General features: G+C 39.3%; 1 protein-coding gene and 1 long non-coding RNA gene across 2 annotated transcripts; one reads left to right on the top strand and one right to left on the bottom strand.

Annotated features, from left to right (window-relative positions):
- Window positions 1-1,151: 1,151 nt before the first annotated feature.
- Window positions 1,152-11,188, bottom strand: LOC124265850. Its single transcript, XR_006895560.1, has 3 exons — window positions 11,178-11,188; window positions 2,864-2,868; window positions 1,152-1,424 (listed from the first exon to the last, which is right to left on the bottom strand). It is a non-coding gene; the product is annotated as an uncharacterized LOC124265850 (long non-coding RNA).
- Window positions 3,656-25,722, top strand: LOC124265849 (proline hydroxylase buaE-like). The gene is made up of 8 exons (XM_046700691.1): window positions 3,656-3,861; window positions 16,204-16,322; window positions 17,436-17,502; window positions 18,453-18,566; window positions 19,925-20,018; window positions 20,609-20,697; window positions 22,043-22,153; window positions 25,102-25,722. The coding sequence occupies exons 1-8, from the start codon at window positions 3,691-3,693 to the stop codon at window positions 25,294-25,296; spliced, it is 960 nt and encodes a 319-aa protein (XP_046556647.1). The 5' UTR covers window positions 3,656-3,690; the 3' UTR covers window positions 25,297-25,722.
- The last annotated feature ends 300 nt before the right edge of the window (window positions 25,723-26,022 follow it).

Raw genomic sequence — 26,022 nt, 5'->3', positions numbered from 1 at the left:
CGGTCAGTCACACAAAACTGTTTATCAAGTCTTAAGGCACCACACACCAGATGTTAGTCTACCTGTTGACAGAACAATATATATTCCCACAGTTGGTCCAGTGGAACGATTAAGCAATATCTGTAATCCTCAACCGCTGTTTTCATGTATAGGGGATGAGGGGTAGGGGGAGTGGGGTGGTGGTTGTTGGGGGATGTGTGTGTACGTGCTTGCGGGCGTGCCCCCATTATCCCCTTAACAGTTTTCCCTGAGGAACATTTTCGCCTACCCTTTGAACTTCATGATTTATGTGCACCCCCTTCTCCAAGATCCAGGATCCGCCCCTGACACACACGCTCCACTCGGTCTCAAAGTGAAGTGTTTCACAACTTTTTTGTGCTCTTTTACGCCTTTTTGGGGACAGTTATTCTAGACTGATTATTCTCTGGAGTTGACGTTGTGTTCAGAAAGCATTAGGAATAACCTTTTGAGCTTTGTACTGTCTCGTACAAAAATCTCACTCAAAGTCAACACAATTTCACTCTAAACAGGAGGTTTTTGGTTAGGTGTTTACATTTCAAAACGATTCTGAAACTGCAATACTAACGCCACAGTATTATAGCTTATGGTTGCAGATGTATTCTATATATTCAACATTTTATCTAGTTTAGTAATATTTATTTCCCAGCCATTGTACAGGAATGACTTAAAGCTGTTTGTTTACAAATTCAAATTAATTTATTCGAACTAATGATTAATTATAATGTTCATAAACGTGGTGTGAGGGTGTAGGCTTGGGTATTTTCACAAATATTTAGCCTTCCTTGCGAACTGGGAATCCTCCTTATCTGAATAGGTGTAATTATTTTTATTTCGAAACTTTGGGAGAGTGCAGTTTGACGGGCGCAGCATGAGCGTACTTTGCTCTCTCTCCGATCCAATTACCTCCTTATTGCACTCCAGCTCGCTGCATTGTGCTAGCCTTACCATCAAGTGCGCCTTTACGATCACAAGGGAGAAAACACCTCTTTACTGGCACACTTCTTTATTGCAACACCAAAAGGAGAAAGTCCGGGCAGAAATATGAATTTCAGTTCGTTGAATATTCATGTCAAATAGTTCATCTAATAATAATAATAATAATAATAATAATAATAATAATAATATGGACATTTGTAGAGCGCAGTAGTAACTCCACACCTCAAGGGCATGCTCTTTGCGCAACAGTAAATATGTACACTATATAGAGGAAGAAGTTTTATAAGATTTAGTTGTGGTTGAACAAGAATGTTTTGAGTCTTGATTTAAAGATGGAGATGGAAGGAGATGACTTGACATGGAGAGGTAGTGAGTTCCAGAGGGAAGCTGAGTGAACGCTGAAAGATCTGCCGCCAAAAGTTTGCAACTTGCATTTTGGGACACTGAGAAGACCTTTGTCTTGAGATCTGAGAGACCGCGCTGGAGTGTAGGGTGTTATAAGATCTTGCATGTAGGAGGGCGATGAACAGTTTAGTGCTGAATATACAAGAGACAGCGTTTTGAATTTTATTCTTTCGCGGGTGGGAAGCCAATGGAGTGACTTTAGAATGGGAGATATGTGACATCTGGATTTGGTTCTAGTGACAAGTCTTGCTGCGCTGTTCTGGATCTTCTGAAGTCTGTCTAGTTGTTCAGAAGTGATGCCTGCACAAAGACTATTGCAATAGTCCAGCCTGGATAAAAGGAGGGATCTTGCCAGAGTGGCAGCAGCATCAGTTGTTAAGAGATGGCGGATGGCTCCAATGTTCCCGATATGGAAGTGACAGGAACGACACACATGAGTGACGTGTTGCTCCATGTTGAGACCTGAATCTAGATAAACACCAAGATTCTTTACCACAGGGGAAAACACTATGTTTGTATCTCCAATTCTGATGTTAGGAACCTGGCATTTCTGTAGTCCGGAACTCGGAGCAATAAGGATAGCCTCGGTTTTATCATCATTTAGCACCAGCTTGTTTGATGTCATCCATGATCTGACATCTGAAAGACATTGTTCCATTTTCAGACATGTCAATGACTGGTTATCCTGGTCTAAAGTATAACTGTCAGACAGCTGAGTGTCATCAGCGTAAAAAATGGTGATCTGTGTCACGATCCCGGATGAGCTGTCCCAATGGCCTAGTGTACGTGGTGAACATCATTGGGCCTAACACCGACCCCTGGGGAACACCACATGAGAGATCGAGCTTGTCTGACATTGTCTTGTTGATAAGAATGGATTGTGTCCTCCCTGTCAGATATGAGGAACACCATTGCAGAACATTTCCACGTATCCCATGCTGGTGCTGTAGACGATCGATGAGCTTCTGGTTGTCGATAGTATCGAACGCTGCCGATAAGTCTAATAAGATGAGCATTGCAACCTTGCCAGAATCAACAGACATTCTGATTCTATCCAAGACATAGTTCAGAGCTGTTTCTGTGCTATGAGCATCTCGATACGCGGACTGGAACTTCTCCAATAAGTCGTTGTCTTCAAGGTGTTCAAGTAGCTGTGTTTTTACCACTTTCTCCAAGATCTTTGAAAGAAAGCTTAAATTTGACACAGGTCTATAATTCTTTAGTACTTGCGGGTCTAAAGATGACTTTTTGATCAAAGGTTTCACCACAGCGGCTTTGGAGGATGTAGGTACCTCACCACTGAGAATACTAAGGTTCACTATTTGGGTTATGGATGACAGAAATACATCAAGCATTTGAAGCACGAAATCTGTTGGAACTGGATCCAATTTGCACGTTGTTTGCTTAGAAGAGTTGATGAGCTTTAGCAAATCTGATTCACTGACAGGTCGAAAGGCTTCAAGGTCTTGACCACTGTATTCCTTGTATGAAACATTGTCACACATGCTCCCCAAACTGTGACGCAATTTCACAATTTTGTCTTGAAAGTAGGTAGCGAAGTCATTTGCAATTGCAACATCAGTTCCACGAGGAACTGTTATGTCCCTTTGTTTTCCTGTCAGTGTATTCAGAGTAGAATATAATAGCCTTGGATTACCAGAGTTTTTCAAAGTTCACTGTTGTAATAGGTAGCTTTTGCTCGTCGTATGGCTTTCTTGACATCATTTCGCGCTGAGTTGTAGATTTGTCTGTGGATTTCCAGACGTGACTTGCGCCAGTGACGTTCTACAATTCTGTAATACATCTCCATTGTACCATTTAGTTGATTGTCTTTCCCGCACAAGTTTTGATCTGACTGGAGCATGTTTCTGTAGAAGTCCAGAGAGAGTGCTGTTGAACATATTAACTAGATCGTCAAGTTGAGTAGGAGGATTACATAAAAGCTCTGACCTTTGCAGGTCATCCTTAAACTGTAAAATATCTACACGTTTTAAGTTTTGTACTTGTATTTCTTTGCGGGTAGATATAGGTTTCTTTGCATCTAAATCAAATGTGATCATATGATGATCAGACATTTGTGTGTCGTCAACTTGGATATTTCTTATGAGGCTCTCACCTCTTGATATGACCCAATCTATGACATGGCCTGAACGATGTGTTGATCGAGATATAACTTGTTTCAGATCACGAGATTCTAACACCTGACACCCTTTCCTTGTAAGGGGTTTATCTAATGTGTCCTAGTGAACATTGAAATCTGAAACGCCCCACCACACAAAGTCACAATGACCTAACCTTTGCGTGACCTTGGTGACGTAATACAAAGCAATGGCTGCGTCTGCTATCCCAACTGTTGACTTCCAGAAGTACGGACTGAATGTTGCAGACCCAACGTCCGTGACGGATGACGTTCTGGAGACGACGGCCAAGGAGATATATGATGCCTTCAGTACAACTGGTTTCCTGTACCTGGTGAACCATGGCATTGAACAAAGAAAGGTAAACGGTCAGGGATTATGTAGAGGGTAATGTCCGAGTAACTCTCCATTCCTTAAAAATAATGGAGCCGAGGCCCCGGAGGGCCGAGGCACATTATTTTTAAGGAATGGAGAGTTACGAGCCGTACAACCTATGTAAACAAAGGATCGCTACGCAAATCGAAATAGCGTTACATGTTTTAGGATATTTTCTCAATGAAACTAAACCATTCTATCAAAGATGTTTAATTAGTTGTGTAGACTCGTCAAAAATAAAAGAGTTGAGAAATATGTAAATTATAGTGAATGGACGGTGCAAGATGTGACGAATCGTCACATTTTTCTGGCCTGTGGCAGAGATACTATGCTGGCTTGCCGCATGGAACTCTGGGTAGGAGAGTGTACAAAGTGAACACAAAAAACAGCTGATCGAACGGTTTCGAACTCCGGGCACTGCATACGTCATATTATGACGTCATACGATTGTTAGCGCTTCAGCTTCTCGACGGATAGCTTGGCGGTTACCGTGGCAGCGGGTAATATTTTTACCAGTTCAGGGTGACACGGAAACTTGTTAAACCGTAATGGACCAATGAAATAAAAGTATTTTAAATGGAGGTAAGATAAACTGTCATATTAAGCTGAAAGTTGTTGGTCATTGTTAGTCGCCCAAAGTGATACAGTAGTTGTACTTTCTTCGTCGGTGGCGACAGCCGTCACTCAGTAATGAATCTTATACCCCACTTCCGGTCTCGTTGCCATTGTTTCCCTTGTTAAAAGTGTAGGTGTATTGACCGGTACACCTGTCAAAAGTGTAGGTGTATCAATGATACACCTACACTTTTTCACTAGGGTATAACGAAGCAATAAAGACAACAAACGGCGAATTTAATTTTATTTCAATGGACTCAAATTGAGATTTCGATTGTTTCACCTGCTTCATGACAATACTTTATTACAACCCGTTTCTTTGAAGGCGAGCACTTAGAAAGGGGTGTAGCTACTGGGGTAACCGTTGAACTTGTCTCCAACTTCGTGATTTTCGGCTTTGGTGAGTGGTCATTCTTCACCTGTGGCATGGGTGGTTGCAATATATTAGAAATATCTTGTTGCAACTCTCACGATGTCCTCTTGTAGGCGCGGACAGCGGTACTACGGTGGCCCGTCCTCTCCATCACAAGTTGTTCATCCACCTTCTCGTTGAAAAGTCTAGTGGCCGTGGTCACCTAAACGAAAATAATGTGTTAACTTTCATGGATAAATATATGAATAGCTTGTAGTGATATACATTTGTACTTTGAAAGGGGGACACCGTCGGTTTCACAGGTATCAGAGATGGAACACCAATCACAGGAAAGGTGAATATTATACAAATAAAATCAAATGTTTGCACAATACCGATACAGTACCTTTCCCGAATGGCCGGTATGTCTCCCCTCTAAACCAGCTAACAAGCATATGTTGCGGAACAGCTTCTCAAAAGTATGTACCCCAACTTTCTGCTGTGAAAAGCGAATGTTCTGGTCCCCCTTTGCTAGGAGTGGTCAACGGTAGAAGCTTCCCTCTGCGGGTATATACTGCAGGTAGCGGCGAATAAGTTTGATGTAGCATCTACTATTCGTAGGTTGTGCGTACTGCCTTATCTGTCTGTAAAGAGATTTCAGTATGCGAAAGAAACATGCCATTCGAAACACATACATAGACTAACATTAAAAAGTTCAGAAATTGGAATTAACTGAAATACGGAAATTGACCAATGAAATGCACATGCCATCGTCTGTAATCACGACCAAACATTAAGAAAAGTTCTAACATGTCGGTGCAACAGAAGCTTTTTCCCTATTCATGTTTTCTCCCTGATAATGTAACAATTTCCAAAGACAACAGTGTGTTTTCGGCTCCTAAATTAGTACAACTTACCGGAATGCAACTCTGCCACCTTGCTTCAGTCCACCTTGATTCTTCTTACAGGTTCCACCGCTAAACTCCACATACTCTCCCTGGTCATCAGATCCAAAATGAAAATTAGCCACATTCAGATTAGCGGCACGTAATCCAAAGACCTTGCAGTTATAAAAATAGACTGCGTTAAACAGTGACTGGGCATCGTCCATTCCAAACACCCCAGTGGCCCATAGTTTTTCTTCCTGCCAAAGTGAAACTGGCTCTACCTGTCTCTTCACTACGCCCACTCCATCCGAATTCAACTTTTTCATTTTTGCATCCAAAGTAGCTCTAAAGTCCGCAAAAGTAGCCAGTTTCTGATCAAAAAAAGTTTAAGTCGTATCGCTTGTACTCATCACGAATATATCGCCATATTCCGATACAAATGTTCTTTAATGACATTGCTGGATATGGTGAACCATCCTGACGCCGGACTTCACATACAAAACGACACATCCAGAAGTCTAACACATCACTGGTTATGTCAATTGAAAATGGGGGAACAAATACATATTTTTCACTTGCTGTGGTGCCATACTTGCTTACTTTGGTATTTCTTGCTCGTGCCCAATTGTCGTACAGGTTAATACACCACCGGGTGTTTTTCGACTTGTTTGTAGGGATTCGTGTTTGTTGAAATTGTCGTAATTCATTTTCAATGACGAGCTCACCATAACGGCGGTTGTCTTGATCAGTCGTTAACTTAAAATCTTCCTTATCATCCAGGTCGAACTGTGACGCTAACGAACTGTCAATTTGAGAAAGAAAATCCTCTGTCCATTCGTCAGCACCCATGGCCGACGAACGTGTGATCTTCCAAACGTTTTCTATGCCACATGCGAGTCAGAGAACGCATGCGCATTGGTCTTCCCGTACAAATGTCAATTATCAGTAATATTGCGCATATTTGGGGCTACTTGAAAACATTCTCGCGCCCGAACTGGTTTTTTAAAATCGTGTGAAATCGTGCAATCGACTGCTTATAGTCTGTTTGCAGTGAAAACGTACCGATGAATATCACTTAAAAAAGTAAATCAAATAAGTGAAACTAAGATTTCAAATTCCCATAATATTACCTTGCCTATTGAACATTCAAATCTCAGAATTTTATTCAGCTTAGGATAAAAGTTGTTTAACAAGCGATCATAGTTTCAAAGCGCTGTTATTGGCTTGTATTACAAGGGGGTATGCGCATTCAATAAAACACCCAGTACATGTAGGTTTGGTCGAAGTTAACGCTCATTACGTACCGCACGGGCATTTGTTTCACTGTTCCAACTACTGCGCTTACCCCCCTGCTGTTTTTTTCTCCCGTTATGGTTATCATGAAATGTTGGCTCGAGTTGTTATATGATCGCTACATTTTAGTATTATTTATATTGGTAGTTATTGCCATTAAAAGTTTTGACCCTTAACTTGTTTTGAGTAGCTATAGTTTATAAGGGTGAGTTGAGTTTTACGTCATACACAGCTGTATTACAGCTATATGGCGGCAGTCTGTAAATAATCAAATCTAGACCAGACAATCCAGTGATCAACAGCATGAGCATCGATCAATGTATTTGGGATACGATGACATGTCAACCAAGTCAGCGAGCCTGACCACCCGATCCCGTTAGTCGCCTCTTACGACAAGCATGGGTTACTGAAGATCAATTCTAACCCGGATCTTCACGGGTTCTATATATAAGGAAAGGGATGTAACGAAGTCAACACAACAAATTCGTCACAGGACGAATGCAACAATACCCACTGTATATACCGTTATAAAGCTATACACGCATTCCAAGCACTCAGATTTACTTTACAATAGAAAATGAGACACCGAATCGAAAAATATTTTGCAGCTCTTTCCATAACCACAAAAATTCATTGTAAAGGGCAGTCGATTGTAGGATGTCCATTTTGACATAAGAATGTGTGTACGAATCCTAATAAAAAGTGATAATACTCCCACAACAACGTCAAATTAGATTGAAAATAGGTTGTATATGAAAGTTTTTTAGACGTAGATGCCCGACGTGGAATCAACGTTGAAGTTTGACCTATTATCAACGTTGAAAAAAGGTTGTATATGAAAGTTTTTTAGACGTAGATATCCGACGTGGAATCAACGTTGAAGTTTGACATATTATTAACGTTGAAAATGGGTTGTTCCGTGGTTGTGTCTGGGAGGTATTACGCTTTCCTGTAAATAGACTCGCACTTCATCTTTAAACTACACTAAAGTAGCACCAAACTCATGCATCCAGCTAAAATACCCAAAAAAGCTACCTGCAATAAACAGTGTTCAAACATAAAATTACGGTAAAAATATTTACCTGATAAAATACTTGGTTAAAATACCACATTCAGTATAATGTTCATTTAAGTTTTATGTCAGTTGGACGTATAATTCCAGTAAGAACAAAAGAGTATTCCAAATTAAGAAAAACTATTTACTGTTGTATTGTTATCTTGAAAAGGTGGAAATTGTCCCGAGAAGACATTTTGTCTGAATTTCAGCTATTAGACAGACCCCTGAATAAACACAATGCAATTACTTTCACCATGAAAGGGATCCAAGATGAACAGGAACTATATACCTGAAGACAGCACATAAAACCAGTCACTTTTTATGAAATCTTTATGAACACAAACGCACACAGAGAAACGTGGTTTAAAGCATAATGTAAACATCACACATGACATAGTCTGTAGGTGATCTCTGTTGTGATAATAACACAATATCATCTGCATATAGCATTAAACTGACATACAGCTTCTCTTCTTTCTGCCACTCCCTGCCTGGCGGTCAGGTGGATACTTCAGAAACGTTCCTAACTCTTTCTTGAAATTTGCTTCGGATGCATTCCCATCTCATTCCCATGAGATAGGACACATTCTGAAATTTTATATTTAAATACATGAATAATTTTATATGAAAGATATATTGTCTTAAATGATTCAAGTATTTGTTTAATCAGTCACTTGAAAGGTTCATTACACTGCTGTAACTTGCCATGTGAACATATGAACAGCATCAATACAAAATGTGACAAAAAATGTAAACAATTTATATTTTCAACTAAAGGAATGGAAGTTTTCTTAAACATTTTCAAAGAAAATCCTCAATTGCAAGTTGATTATACAATTAGACTATGAATCAGGATGAATTAGACGATGCTTTACTGTCATATATTATTTGCTATGGTCAAGATGAAAATGCTGCATTTGGTAATTAAATTACCAGAGATCATTGAATACAACCTTGTATTCTTAAAAGAAAACTTGCCGTTTTGCCCATCAACATTCATTCTTGACATCAAATTGTTTGACATTGTCCTGCAAAACAATGGAAGATTGTTGTTATTCTGTCAGATTTAGTTTTCTTTAGAGATTCGCGGAAACGATTACTTCAAATTAAATAGGAGTTGTACTGATGTAGCAATTTTGCTAACAGGAGTCATAAATTGTAACAAAAGCCATTTTACATTAAATGATAAGAAAACAAAATGGGTGGTGGTTCACAGGTCAAAGAACAAGTCTATTGTGGGAGGTCTTCCAACACCATTTATTCCCAAACACAAGGAAGTGTGGATCATGGAGTTCTGAAAACAATAATGAGCTCTCATAAGTATACAATATATTCCCTAGGCCAAAAGAAATAAATGTTATGGTTCCGATTTCCTACATTTCAGAACTAGGGTAGGTAGGTAGGTAGGTATTTTTTTTTTTTTTTGCAAAATATTTTTACATTACTCATGCAGTGATTTTGAAGCCTATAAAAATCTGTAGGACAAATGTCCTGAGTGGGTGTCTGGCGATAGGCCATTGACCTAAAGCTCTTTTTGATATTTTTAAAATCCCAATGCCATCATATAACTAAATTGTTAATGACATTTAATGTTGCAACTTGGATTCTACATATACAGCAAAATTAAAAGATCTAATCCCACTGTTGATAAATATGAAATTTATTTTTCTAACATTTTTCAAATAATACAACTACAACTTAACTAAAATGAGTTTTTAATGAAAATGCAGGCATTTATAATGTCCAGAAATATCACAAAAGAAGCAAAAACTATGGCGATTTTTTTTTCCATTTGTGACATGTCATAACATCCCCGTGCCTTTTTCTTTTATATGTTCATTTTTACGTAATCAGAAAATTATTAAAAGCCACTGATATCGGGAAATAGGCGACGATACATATTATTTAAGAAATCTTTAATAAGATTATAAAGATTTCTTAAATAATATGTATGGTCGCCTATTTCCCGATATCAGTGGCTTTCCGCTCGGTAACATGACACAACAACGGAAAATACCTCCGTTTTCGAAGCTTCGTATGAATAACATGCGAGGCGAGGCGAATCGTTTGATGGCGGGTATCGTTCGAAAGCTCTGAACATCAACAATATCACACAGGCCCCCACTGCGGGTCAGAAAATCGATAAACTAGGCCCCGGTTTAGTATCAACACCCCCTACTATATAATACATAAGGTTCATCACGGAAATACGGCGACATGATCGAAAACCGGACAATTACGCACACATCAATCAATATATCCTATTTTAAAGGCCTCACCGGGATCAAAAGCTTTTGTCCATATTTCCTATGTGTGTAGGAGGCACATACACGTGCTCTCCGTGGGGGTGCATTTGTTGGAGGTTTTTTAATTGCCAAAGACCGAGTTGCTGTGCCGGAAGTGTACAAAACTAGGTCGTCAGCGCAATCAAATTGGTTAATAAAATGACAACAAATGCGTGCTAAAATGAGAGGAAACTCAAACGTCTATCATCAAGATGTCACTTTCTGATGTTTTATCTTGGTAAGAATAATTTTAAAAACAGTACAAATATTTTTAAAGAAACACATTCATTCAGTGTAATGTGTTGCCAATCAGATCGCCGGAGTAGTGAAGTCGAGCTAGTTTGGTATACTTCCGGCACAACAACTCGGTCTTTGGCAATTAAAAACCTCCAACAAATGCACCCCACGGAGCACGTGTATATGCCTCCTACACACATAGGAAATGGACAAAACGCTTGATATCCAGGTGCCTTTTAAAATAGGATATATTGATGATGTGTGCGTAATTGTCCGGTTTTCGATCATGTCGTCGTATTTCCGTGATGAACCTTTATGTATTATATAGTAGGGGGTGTTGATACTAAACCGGGGCCTAGTTTATCGATTTTCTGACCCGCAGTGGGGGCCTGTGCAATATCATTATACCCTTGCTGAGAGTATTTCACAGTTGTAAGAAGCGATTTTATTGGATATAGATTGGTTTCTAATGACGCTTTTTCGCCAATCTGCTATAAGAGTCGTGATTGGTCAAAATCAGACACGTGACATGAGGCAGCCAATCATATTACGGCAATGGATACTGCCCTCGTAAACGAAAACTTTTATATTTAGACGAAAGTTTTGGGTAAAATAATGCTATTCGGAACATATTAAGCATGAAATCGCTATGTATACGTAAATTATGGAACTTATTGGACGTATCGTGGTAGGTTATGACCTGTGACAAAAATGTTTCATGCATATATTTTCACATTAAACATTGTGTCCAAGCCTGAAGATTGAGGCGGCGAAAGCCGAGATGTCACTTGTAAGTGACTCGACTCGCATTGCATGATCGCACAAAAAGATGGAAATAGTAGTTTTATATGTACGTTTGACAACTTTTATGAATGCTATTGTTGATTTTATTCATTAGTTTATTCAATTTATTTAATGATTTCCTAGCCGAGAGCCGCGATGCGGTCCTATACAGTCAAGACATGACCCTGCAGGGTCATGTCTTGACTGTATAGGACCGCATCGCGGCTCTCGGCTAATGATTTCCTTGAAACATTGTTACATGCGGGTGGGGTCGGGAAAGCCCGTTTCTGATTGTCCAGTGCTTAAAATAGCAGCCAATCGCGCAATCCATTACATGTACATTTGGTAGCTTAGTGTGATAAAAATGGATGCGTAAATACATAGACGCCGCAGAAACATGATCAAAATTTCGTGGTTAGTTTTTGATGAATTCGTAAATGATAATGTTCGTAATTTACTAGGTCCAATATGTGAAAATAACATCGAAATTATCGATCGGCCCGAGTGTCCTAATTAGTAAGAAAGTAGTCGGTCATTTGAAAATGTTATCGGACTATGACCGAGGCCGATGACAATCTGAAACCCTGCTCATGTGTCAGAAAATAAATTTAATTTATCATGTGGTGAGTAAAATTGTTAGGCTCGGCGGGAATATTTAGGGTCGGTCGGGAAATCGGAACCACAAGCTTTTTTTTTTAGGCCCTATTATCTACTCTGTCTCTCGTTGTCATTTGTACACTCATAAAACTCAGATAAATAACTTCTTCATAATTCAGAAATGTTTACACTTAACCTCTTATAGGAACGCTTAGAAAATCTCTTATATAATGAATTATGTGTGCCTATAATATCTGCGACGTCATAACTATGCTTCTCTGAATCATGAACAATAAAATAATGAGATTAAACTCTACACTGCCAGAAATAATCTATCATACCCTGAATAAAAAGACACTGAACAACATCTCTTACAATTCCAATCTACACTCAAAAAGACTTAAATGTACTCGTAAACAAACATCGCTGGCACGCGCAAATTCTTGGAAACAGTGTATCTCAGACTCTCAATTCCAAGAAATGGAAGTCCTACTCTATTTGACCAAAGGGGTGACAGGTGGCCAAAACATATTGAAATGTAGGTCATACACTGAAAATAACTCTGATTTAAAACACTACAAATATACACCTTCTCTCTAATATAGTCGATAGATGATCTTGACAAGGGAATATGTAGATCTACATAAAATGCTGATATCTAACAATACCTGTACTCTAAATAATGGACTCTTCTAAATCTCAGTATGTTTCACTGCACTCTCCTACCCATCGCTGTGCCGGAGTGTGGTTTCACTGCACACACATTTAAATGCAAAATAATGAAAAACCTACACTTTGACAATAATAAAGAAACATCATATTCAAATTCTACAGCTGACCAAATACCTGAAGAGTGTGTCTCCCAGCAATAAACATCTATATATCTCTATAAATTTATGACTTCTGTCCTCTCGCGTGCTTTCTCGCATCCAGCTCTTTACGGCGAAAAACAATATGGCGCCAAGCAAGGGAGTGCTCATTAAACTAAACATCTCCGGGAGAAATCATTGTCAAATTATTCTGATACATGATCAACCTTGGTGGTGGATATACTGGAAACAAGTGAAATGTTAAAAACATGTTACCTTAGCATTGCTCCTTTTATGTGATCCACAAAATTGATGCCACCCAGTCTTCGATGAGATTTCTGCAAATTCCATTGAAATTATATCTTATTTCATAATTAAATGTTCCTTACTAAATTACTTCTTTTGTATGTAACATTTTAACCTTTAAGAGACATGAATCATCACATCCTTCCAAACAAGTGTAAGAATGAAAGTCTGTGAGTGCAGTTTTGTTAATTGTCCCATCAAAGAATCATTAGTGAAGTTACACATTTTGTAAATAAATAAAAGTTCAAATAAATTATATGCAATTTCATCCTTAACAAAGACTTGCACAAGACATTTTGATGTGAATTTTCGTTGCATGATCTAAGAAGATTTACTTTCGCCATTCTCCAACCCCACCCCCAAATAATATGCATATGTTGACAGGGTTCAGAGCGTGCTCAATGCATAATTTACTGATAGACTTATTCAAACGAACAAATGTTCATAATAATGTGATGCAATATAAAATGTTGATAAATTCTATTCGATTTTGTATAGCTGCCCTTAGGGACCGTTCATAATGTATGGCTTAGGGGTGGTGATGATTTTTATGAAGAAGCATGTACAATGTGAATTACCCTCCCCCCCCCCGTAAAGTGTATGTACGAAAAAGTGACGCCCCACCCTGCATGTCATGTACAATATCTATGACGCCCTCTCCCTTCCCATAATTTCTAAGCATCATATTAAACATAGTGCGTGTGTACAAAAATGCCGACACCCTTAGCTCCCTGAACAAAATGGGTGACACCCCACCCACCCCCACCCTTACAATCATCACCACCACCCGCAGCCATTTAATTATGAATGGTCCCTTATATTGATGTGCTTCATTGATTATTTGAAAATGTATATTTGCAAAATTCAAATCAGGTGATGGGTACGAAAGGAAATCTTATTCGATTATATAATAAAATGCCACATATATGCATGCAAATATATTGAAAAATAACAAAACAAGTTCATGGAAAACACGGGCTTCCACTAAATTTTGAGAAACATGTACGTGACATACCGGTACCCTTGTGAGATAAAACATGAGCCCTTGCTACATTGACCTGCTAGATTTAAACAACATTCCTACGTTTTCATTATACATGAAGGACATACTTACCAAATAAACACCAGCATGCCGTGAAGATGTTGAAAATAGAACGATATTGCGTTGAACTTCGCCAAAGTAAACTGACAACGATCAGCTGCCTTTGCGCGCGCGATAATTGTGCGCATGTCCGCATATGGCCAAACGAGGCGATCTGGCATGTGTTTGAAAGCAAATTGTCGGGAATTATACAATTTTGACAGTTTTGTGGGAAAATATCAAATGTAATGCAATTTGGATAACTGATGACTTCATACCTAAAATCATTGATGTTTTCATATTCAATTGCGATTTACGTAATATTTCCGTCCGTTGATCGATGCACAATCAAACAATTTATAAGATTATATGTGTCACTAGCTCGATCTTGATCTTTTATGAAATTAATGTTCCGAAATGATAGTTGCTAAGTTGGATACCTATTACCAATATGAATTATGTATCAGATTTGCCAAGGAAACAATTAGTTGACATTTTGTTGGTTCCTTACGTTGAAACAACGTTGACAACTAAACAAATCTCGACTAACTTTCTTTGGTCGCATGATAAACGTTGAATCAACGTTTATGAAAGGTTGATCAACCAAACAACCAAAATTCAACGTTGATTCAACGTTGTGTGCCCGCTGGGCTTGGTTTTCTCGGAAAGTTGGGCGTATCGCGCCTCACAGGTGGCACCAGTCATGAACACACGCAGAAACAAGTCAATTGTTTGAAATGAGAAAAACAAAATCACTTGGGAACGTATGGTACAATTGAAAAAAAGAAAACTGCATCGGTCGAACAAACATCTGAGTTAAAGGATGGATAACCATATATGGATGAACAACTTCTTTATTGCTGTGAGAGCGACGTTAAGACGTTCATCCATATATGGTTATCCTTCATTACTGCCCCAAAATTCTAAATGCCTCTCAAAGAAGTTATCTAAGTTAAAGCTGTATGGCGCTTTTGAAATCTTGGTTATGTGTAGAACGATCTGTTTGACTGTCATTTTGGAAGTCGATGAGCAGAAGGAAAAGTTATACTTTATATATGACAACTTCTGGCGGTTTTGCAGTTTTGTAGTAGGGCCTATCTTGATCTTGCGGTAGGTTGTGGGGTCTTGGAGGATCATTTTGACCATATAGTGGAATTCTGGTGATTTCAGGATGAAATGAGGCCTTGCCTTGACAATGGTGATATCCTTGTCATTGCTGAGGTCTATGATAGGTTGATTTTCGGCATTTATCAGGTTGGATGGTTGTAGATTGGTCTTAAGGATTGTAATAATCTGGTGACGTAGCTTATAAGCTATATATGTTTCATTTTATTTCATGTTGGGTCACTCCCGTAATTACACGCAGTAAGTACCAATATCCACTTCAATAGGGTTCATGGTGAGATTGAAGACAGCGCCCAAATGGGAACAGACGCCTTCTCTTATTGATCTGTTTATAGGCTATGCGTGTTGACAGACATTTTATCTTTTATGCTGTGCAAATTTTGACTACAACTGATCATGAATTACATTGAATTGGTGAAGTTAAATTTAGCAGATTAAATTAGTGAAAATACGCCTGTGTATTTCCTTTTGAGGAGATTAAAGTTGGCTCAGCATCCCTAAATATGTTGTCTTGCTCCAAGGCTGTTGAGGAGTGCTAAGCTTTGCATGTATGGTAAGTCTTTCCTTTAAAGAGGCAAGTCTAGATGAGCGGACAGTACATCTAAGGACCCCAGTCTGTTATTTATAATTTTTTAGAAATTATCATTTAAACTATTACCTTTTTCCTTAGAGACTTGTGCAAGATTCGGTTAGAATTGATCTTCGGTAACCCATGCTTGTCGTTAGAGGCGACTAACGGGAACGGGTGGTCAGGCTCACTGACTTGGTTGACACATGTCATCGTTTCCCAGTTGCGTAGATCGGGTGATCGTTCATGCTATAATAAAATTTAATTGATATTCAAGTTTGATTACAATACACTTGTTATTCAAGGTCAATTAATGTGTTGTTGTTATTCCAGGTCGATGCTATGTTCGCGGTGTCCAAATCCTTCTTCGATCAACCAGTGGAAGAAAAGATGAAGTGTGTTCGAACCCATCAAGATAGTTTTCATGGCTACATTGCCTTAGAGAGCGAAAAGTGAGTTCATTAAGAATGACCATCCGTATGCATATGCATGCATGTTTATTCTGAAGTGTCTTGGTCAAAGTAGAAATGAAGTCGCCTTAGACCACAATGTAATAAACTATTTTGAGATGATCTGTGGATTAATAGAGTTAGACTGACTGACTGACTGAGTTTGGTTTTACGCTGCTTTTAGCAATATTCCAGCAACATCACGGCGGGGGACACCAGAAATGGGCTTCACACATTGTACCCATGTAGGGATTCGAACCCGGGTCTTCGGCGTGACGAACCAAAGCTTTAACCACTAGGCTACCCCACCACCCCCAATAGAGTTAGAATTATCATGTATTACAATAGTGGGTAAATTCTTATGTTCATAATCACTGCCATAATCGGCATATGACACGAGACACGCACGTAACTTAACATATGGAAACATTATTTCCAACGTCATTATGTTCTTTACAAACAGCAGTTATTGTGATCATGGGTTGAGTACTCAAGTACTAACGTATAGTTACTATTGCCTATTTGACTCGAAATAATTTGATAGTGAGCATTACTCATTAATGTTCATGCACTTTTATTTTTGGAAATGTTCACCCTCCAATTAGTCATGTCCAATGTGTTGAAGTTTGTTTCAATGTTTTGACAATATAACACGGTCCTGCACACATTAAAACAAATAACAAGCATGCATGTAATAGGGTGGGTGTGCTGTATCAGGATCCGCTAACTGAGCGTCCGCTCCAACATGACCTGTATCATATGGGAAAGAAACCTTTCAAAATGTCCCACTAGACGCAGGACCAGTGAATGGACAACAATTAATGGTCCTGTCTGTACTTCACTGGTCCCAAAAAAATTCGTGGATTTACTTAGCTATCAATACAGAATTCACTGGCCACCACGACCACTGCAAACTTATCATTTAGTGGTCCTGATGAATTTTTACTTGTCAGTGACCACAGTACCAGCGTACATTTCGTACACTGTGCAATGGCAGTGCCAGTGGGCTTCACACAGGGTTTAAACTCTTACGCTTCAGGCTTTACTACCACACAATGAAATATTTTATAAATTACTTTTTAAACGAGTATTTTAATCTTGTTTTATTTACCTAAGGGGGAATATCAACGACCCCGTTGCGGATTTCAAGGAAGCGTTCAACTTTACACCAAAGGATGATGGGGTACTTTAATTGTTTATCGTCAGTATGTATTTTAAGGTGGCTATATACGATCGGCGGATCCTGGTTCGGCGGATCGCGTATAGCCGTATTCCGGTGGTTTGGATATTTGCTCATGCTTTCAGTCACTAGTTTTCGTCATTTATTTACTTGTTCTGGGCTATAGTTGCCACTCTTCCGTCTGTTTCTTGGGAATCTGTCAAACTGTCATACGTTAGGTGTCAGTCAATGAAAGCTTGTGTTGTCTTTTATGGGAACAACATGCCATATTTCATTACCAATTTATGAAACAACAAACAACAATCCTTTATATTAGAGTCCTTGGGTGAGCGTCGGTGTGATCGTAGAGTATTAAAAACAAACTCCTTTTCACTGAAATGCAAGAAAAATATCTTTATTGTCTAGTTTCCTAAACTAACACTTACAAAGCACGGGTATCCACGCACCTGTGCATGCACATTGTGCAGTCATGTGGCTTAATCCATCGGGTACCCATTTACTGATGGTTGATCAGTGGCAATTTTGGACAAATCCACTTGCCGAAGGCTTGACAAAATGTGTCACGTGTGTTTCGTTCTGGGACAGGACTGAAGTCCTGGAAACTCTTAGGAGTCAAGCTGCCAAACACGGTCATCCATCCAAGGACTCTCTGTAGCTTAAACGTATTTTTATTTCCAAAGAAATTTTGATTGGTAAAAAAAATCTGCTCATGTAAATAGCCCTCCAAAGAAGTCACCCATCCAAAGACTCTCTGTAGTTTAAACGTATTTTTCTTTCCAAAGAAATCTTGATTGGTTAAAAAGCAAAATCTGCTCATGTAAATAGCCCCCCAAAGAGGTCACCCATCCAAGGACTCTCTGCGACCAACAATGCTTAACCTCTACCTATTAGTGACCTGGGGACAAGGCCACACAGCACCGCCAGTGCAACAATATATGTTTGGTCTCACACAGGCGTGGCCGGCGGATCTTCCCGAATTTAAATCATCTTTCTTCGCATTCTTCGACGACTGCATACGACTAACAGAGAGAGTCCTCGATGTCCTGTCTATAGCTCTTAAACTCCAGGTATGATATCCATAGTATATATATTCATATCCTGTCTATCGGTCTTAAACCCCAGGTATGGTATCCATAGTATATAGATTCATGTCCTGTCTATCGGTCTTAAACTCCAGGTATGGTATCCATAGTATATAGATTCATGTCCTGTCTATCGGTCTTAAACTCCAGGTATCGTATCCATATATAGATTCATGTCCTGTCTATCGGTCTTAAACTCCAGGTATGGTATCCATAGTATATAGATTCATGTCCTGTCTATCGGTCTTAAACTCCAGGTATGATATCCATAGTATATAGATTCATGTCCTGTCTATCGGTCTTAAACTCCAGGTATGGTATCCATAGTATATAGATTCATGTCCTGTCTATCGGTCTTAAACTCCAGGTAGGATATCCATAGTATATAGATTCATGAGGTCAAGAAGTTAAGGCTACTCGTACTGCTGTCAATCGCTGTTCAGTGTGTTTCGCCGGGTGGCCCTCGAGGACCAAACACTTTATGACTGCTCTCTACTCAAGCTTATCCATTTCTGCCGTTTCATTAGGGGTACATGTGATTAGATGTCACGTGACCGGAAACGAGCGACATGTGCATGTCAGTATTACGTCAATATTCTTCAATACCATACAGTTATTTTTATCATGCACGTATCAGAAGTATTTTAGGCTCAAAACCATTTGATAACCCTTCCTATATTCCTGAACCTGAGGAAATCTAGACATGCTTCATTAAGGCTAGACTGACTCTGAATAGTCTAGTCTCTGAGAATTTATAAATATATAAATAGAAACAAATAGCTCGATTTGAATTGGAAGGAGCTTGTTTTTTGCATTGCACAAAGGGTTGGGAGAAAGAGAAAATAATGTGGTTCAGGGACGGTCAGACAGACTAGCGTGTGACCTTGAGGTTTGGAGCCACGATCAAACAACGCTTGAGCAAGAAACGTATAACGTCTGTCTGAGCGTCCCATAAAGATGTACCCCTGGAGATCCGGGATAGAATTGGCCTTCAGCAAACAATGCTTGTCGTAAGAGGCGTCAAACGGGATCAGGTGGTCAGGTTCTCTAAGTTGGTTGACACATGGCATCGTATCCCAAATGCTCATGTTGTTGGTCACTGCATTGTCTGATCCAGAGTCGATTATTTACAAATCGCCGAGGGCGGCGTTAAACAACCAACAACCAACAACAGTTAGAATAGAGCTTAGAATATACTGTAAAGACGTATAATACGATCAACATAAAGTGAATTTTGGCAAGGTGAACGTGAAGTCACCTGGTGCATGTGAATATGTATGCTTCGGGAAAATATTTATTTAGATTCCCGTGACTGTGTCTGAGGTCGAGTTCTCGTGTTTAAGGATCGCAACTTCCTCCGCGATTGCCACCGTCAGATGGGCAGGAAGGGGAACAGCACCAGTATCAGAAGCAACTACTACCCTCCTCTAACTGGACGTGAGTTTTCATGATCATTTCATATTCATGAATATTTTGAGTGAGTGAATGAGTGAGTGGGTGGGTGGGTGGGTGGGTGGATGAGTGAGTGAGTGAGTGAGTGAGTGAGTGGGTGGGTCTTGGATGGGTGAGTGAGTGAGTGAGTGGATGAGTGAGTGAGTGAGTTACATCGCTGAAGCCAGGTACAATTGGTTGGTGAAACCAGTTAGGAACGCGTAACTTTAATTTATTTAGAAATGTTCTTGTGATATTTTAGAATGATACGAAACTTTATTGTTTCCAGATAACATTTAAAACAATACATCTATTGTTTTGTTAGGATATGGATTTTGACAATAATGTAATTGTAATTTCAAATGGACAGTTCTCTGAAATGAGCATATTATTATTCTAATAAACTACAAAGACTTTCCGATTCTCCATCAACAGTCGTGAAGCCAGGTCAGGTCCACTGTGGAAGATGTGTAAGATGTGGGGTATGAGGTTGGGTTGTGATGTGAATAATGAAAAACCATCTAATCAACAATTCTCATAATGAGCACATATGCAATCTAATAAACTACAAAGACTTTCCAATTCTGTATCTACAGCCGTGAAGCCAGGTCAAGTTCGCTTTGGACAGCACTCCGACTTTGGGACAATGACACTGCTGTTCCAAGACGGCATTGGAGGCTTAGAGGTAAGGTTGTACATGTGATTAGATGTCATGTGACCAGAAACCAGCGACATGTTCATATCTGTATTACGTTTATGTGAATGACCCTTCAATGCCATACCGTTATTTTTATCATGCACGTATCAGAAGTATTTTAGGTTCAAAACCTTTTGATAGCCCCTCGTATAGTCCTGAACTCGAGGAAATCAAAGGATATTAGAGGTGCTTATGTCTGTGCGTCTCAGTGTGCATTACATGTTTTAAGTGTTGAATAAGTGTTTTTGGCGATGAACATTGAATACAATTGACAAAACGTTTCCATAAGTATTTACTAAGAGGAGATGTTTCAGTTTCGGTTTATGTGTGTATAATATGGTTCAGGCGATGAACACTGATGACATGCATGTGGTATGACATCTTTCAGGTGATGAACACTGATGACACGTATGTGGTATGTCATGTTTCAGGTGATGAACACTGATGACACGTATGCAGTATGACATGTTTCAGGTGATGAACACTGATGATATGTACGTGGTATGACATGTTTCAGGTGATGAACACTGATGACATGTATGTGGTATGACATGTTTCAGGTGATGAACACTGATGACACGTATGTGGTATGACATGTTTCAGGTGATGAATACTGATGACATGTATGTGGTATGTCATGTTTCAGGTGATGAACACTGATGAAATGTATGTGGTATGACATGTTTCAGGTGATGAACACTGATGACATGTATGTGGTATGGCATGTTTCAGGTGATGAATACTGATGACATGTATGTGGTATGACATGTTTCAGGTGATGAACACTGATGATGTGTATGTGGCATTACATGTTTCAGGTGATGAACACTGATGACACGTATGTGGTATTGCATGTTTCAGGTGATGAACACTGATGACATGTATGTGCTATTGCATCTTTCTGGTGATGAACACTGATGACATGTATGTGGTATGACATTTTTCAGGGATGAACACTGATGACATGTATGTGGTATTGCATGTTTCTGGTGATGAACACTGATGACATGTATGTGGTATGACATGTTTCAGGTGATGAACACTGATGACATGTATGTGGTATTGCATGTTTCTGGTGATGAACACTGATGACATGTATGTGGTATGACATTTTTCAGGTGATGAACACTGATGACATGTATGTGGTATTGCATGTTTCAGGTGATGAACACTGATGACATGTATGTGGTATTACATGTTTCTGGTGATGAACACTGATGACATGTATGTGGTATGACATTTTTCAGGTGATGAACACTGATGACATGTATGTGGTATTGCATGTTTCTGGTGATGAACACTGATGACATGTATGTGGTATGACATGTTTCAGATGATGAAAACTGATGATGTGTATGTGCCGGCAAAGCCCATCCCCGGCGCCATAGTGGTCATCATTGGTGACCTGATGCAGCGATGGACTGCAGATCAGCTTAAAGCCACAGTGAGCAGTGACTTAACATTGTACAAGGCCAGGTGATTGATCCACAAAACGTTCGTAACAATATGCCATTCGTAAGCCTATGATAAAGTATGGAGCTACGATAAGTCGTAACGTTACGAACCCTTTGAGGATCAGGGCGCCGGAGCGAGTAACCTTAATTTCTACTCGAAATACGCTCGTGAAATTTAACTGTATGATTGTTTTTTTTGTTGAGATTGTACATTCCGATTGTCACCGCCATAGAGCTGAAACGTTTTTGAGCGCTTCATTCAAAAACAAACATATAATTCAATTGCTGATGTCACATACCTCAAGGTCTGTGACGCAGTATGGATCCTATACGCACAATCTTTCGTCATGACAGGGAGCAGTGTTGCCTAGTCTTGTGGTTGGCATTTACTCGGACATACATAGCTCATTTTATCCTTGACGAGTGTAGTAAATTTCAATTTAGCCAATTATGTATGTTGCTTTCAGTATGTCCCCGTGTCAACAGTTGTATTTAATTTCAACGGACATTGTTGACTTCATTCTGATATTATTCGGATTTTAACCTTTTGAACACTCTACTCAGAATCATTATCTGAACAAAACCTACGTCCATTCTGAAGCTCGTTTTAGGATCAAGCTTATCAAATAAGACATTCATTGATAAAGTTGACCAGATACAACCTGTAGTTTAGAGTCGGACCCTTGACACTTTTTCTTGTTTTGATATTATTACAAGTGGGAATTGCAAGTTTCTGTCACTGATGCCTCAAATATTGAAATGTAGTCCAAATTTATTGAATGCTTAACCTTGATGAAATACCCAAAACTAAATCCAACTAGATAGATATCCAACAACATCAAATCATATTTATGACGCTCTTCACATAGCCATGGAATAATTGCGTGACCTTGAATAACAAACTTCAATCTCAGCGCATCCAGGTGTGTGCATGTGAATTTACGTATGTCATCTTATTTGGTAAAGGTAAATTGGATTAACCATTGCATCTGTCGATCGATCCTAAGTCTGAATCGGATAAAACCTTGGACAATAGTCATTTTTTAAATTTATTTCATGAAGAACTCTTGACATCAGTTGGGACATAAACGAAATGAAGTTTTTATAGGTTTTTGACATCATACCAAAACCACAAGATAGGAATTAATAAGTGACTGGGCGTAAATAGTAACGCATATAAACGTTAAACAGCATGGCACTGGAACGGTTCGGTAGCCTAGTCACGCCATGGTGAATAATATGCTCATAGTGATACAGCTGCAGTGTTGTTGAAGCAAACAAAGGGGGAGGTGGGATAGCCTAGTGGTTAAACGTTTACTCGTCCCTTCGAAGACCCGGGTTCGATTCCCCACATGAGTACTAAGTGTGAATCCCATTTCTGGTGTCCCCCATCGTGATATTGATGGAATGCTGCTAAAAAGGGCGTAAAACCGCACTCACTCACTCACTTGCATGACACTACTGGTATAGTACCACCCACTGATCTGCACTGATAATATAGAAATACTCCGTGTGGTTATCTGTGTCAACAGTATTTGAATGGGTTCTTGGTCTTGACTCAACCAATATTGCTGCTTTACTGAGTGAAACGTGCCAGGGCCTATTTGTGTCAACATTATTTGAATGGGTTCTTGGTCACGACTCAACCAATATTGCTGCTTTTCAGAGTGAAAAGTGCCTGTGCCTATTTGTGTCAAAATTACTATTACTTGAATGGGTTCTTGGTCACGACTCAACCAATATTGCTGCTTTTCAGAGTGAAACGTGCCTGTGCCTATTTGTGTCAACATTATTTGAATGGGTTCTTGGTCACGACTCAACCAATATTGTTGCTTTTCAGAGTGAAACGTGCCTGTGCCTATTTGTGTCAACATTATTTGAATGGGTTCTTGGTCACGACTTAACCAATATTGCTGCTTTACTGAGTGAAACGTGCCAGTGCCTATTTGTGTCAACATAATTTGAATGGGGTCTTGGTAACGGCTCAACCAATATTGTTGCTTTTCAGAGTGAGAAGAGCCTGTGCCTATTTGTGTCAACAGTATTTGAATAGGTTCTTGGTCACGACTCAACCAATATTGTTGCTTTTCGGAGTGAAACGTGCCTGTGCCTATTTGTGTCAACATTATTTGAATGAATTCTTGGTCACGACTCAACCAATATTGTTGCTTTTCAGAGTGAAAAGTGCCTGTGCCTATTTGTGTCAACATTATTTGAATGGGTTCTTGGTCACGACTCAACCAATATTGCTGCTTTTCAGAGTGAAACGTGCCTGTGCCTATTTGTGTCAACATTACTTGAATGGGTTCTTGGTCAGGACTCAACCAATATTGTTGCTTTTCAGAGTGAAACGTGCCTGTGCCTATTTGTGTCAACATTATTTGAATGGGTTCTTGGTCAGGACTCAACCAATATTGCTGCTTTTCAGAGTGAAAAGTGCCTTTGCCTATTTGTGTCAACATTATTTGAATGGGTTCTTGGTCACGATTCAACCAATATTGCTGCTTTTCAGAGTGAAAAGTGCCTTTGCCTATTTGTTTCAACATTATTTTAATGGGTCATTGGTCAGGACTCAACCAATATTGCTGCTTTTCAGAGTGACACGTGCCTGTGCCTATTTGTGTCAACATTATTTGAATGGGTTCTTGGTCACGACTCAACCAATATTGCTGCTTTTCAGAGTGAAACGTGCCTGTGCCTATTTGTGTCAACATTATTTGAATGGGTTCTTGGTCACGACTCAACCAATATTGTTGCTTTTCAGAGTGAAACGTGCCTGTGCCTATTTGTGTCAACATTATTTGTATGGGTTCTTGGTCACGACTCAACCAATATTGCTGCTTTTCATAGAGAATCCAAACAAAAGGCGAACGTGTGCGCAAAATCAATTTAGTTTCATAGGTGTGTCAAGTATGTCATGAATGTTTCCTATTTTCAGAAACACCGAATCCTGGTTCCTGAATCGGAAGTGAAGAAACGCCAGTACCGACAGTCGTTTGGTTTTTTTGTCAACCCTGATGATGACACCATCATCAAAAGTCTGGATGGTTCCGACAAATACGAACCCATCTGCACTCTGGATTATCTAAAGCACGTGTTCTTTCAGATGTATCAGTTTACCAGAGTCCCTTAACTTTCAAGCTGAGAAGGGTATTTGAATATTTTCCCATCCAGATTCCTAAACGTATCACCCTTGCTTTGAACATGTCATGTTTTGATACAAAAAATGAACAACTGAAACATAGAATGTATGTACATGATAATTGTTTCTAAAGAACACTCACCCATGAGGACATTTTAAAACTTTGTGTTCTTTCAGTATAAAGCTTGCTGATTGAAAACGGATTGTCTCACACATGCTCATTCTGTACAATGTTGAAAGAAAAGTTCATCATTATTTGAAAGCATTTCTGCTTGAATTGTTAAATGACTCAATATTGTAGCATAATGTTTTCCTGTGCAATCAAACTACATGTTAAATACTCGATTCTCGGTATTTGCACTATTCATAATTGTTGCGCGTCTATTTCCAAATTAAATGAATAAACAATAAAATCTCTTCGTAATTTAGTGTGATACCAACAAATATCCGTTGCTATTTTGCAGTTCATAATCATTGAATGTGCCCGCTGCCAGTCATTAGCTTCGTGTAGAGAGAGTATGGTTTTACGCAGCTTTTATTGGAGCAAAATCACGACAGGAGACACCATGCATGGGCTTCACACTTTGTTTCCATGTGGGGAATCGAACGTTTTATCCACTACAGCTTGTTCAGCTTGAACTGAGCTACTTTACATATGCATGACCCGGGAGGTCAAATGACACAAACGGCAGGTCGAATTAACTTCATTAAATAGGG

The sequence above is a fragment of the Haliotis rubra genome, unplaced genomic scaffold (genome assembly GCF_003918875.1).
Source record: "Haliotis rubra isolate DU_JTF1 unplaced genomic scaffold, ASM391887v1 Scf999, whole genome shotgun sequence".
In the NCBI taxonomy this organism is placed as follows: Eukaryota; Metazoa; Mollusca; class Gastropoda; order Lepetellida; family Haliotidae; genus Haliotis; species Haliotis rubra.
Note: the sequence above shows the minus strand (reverse complement) of the source record. Positions and strands in the feature narration are given on the sequence as shown.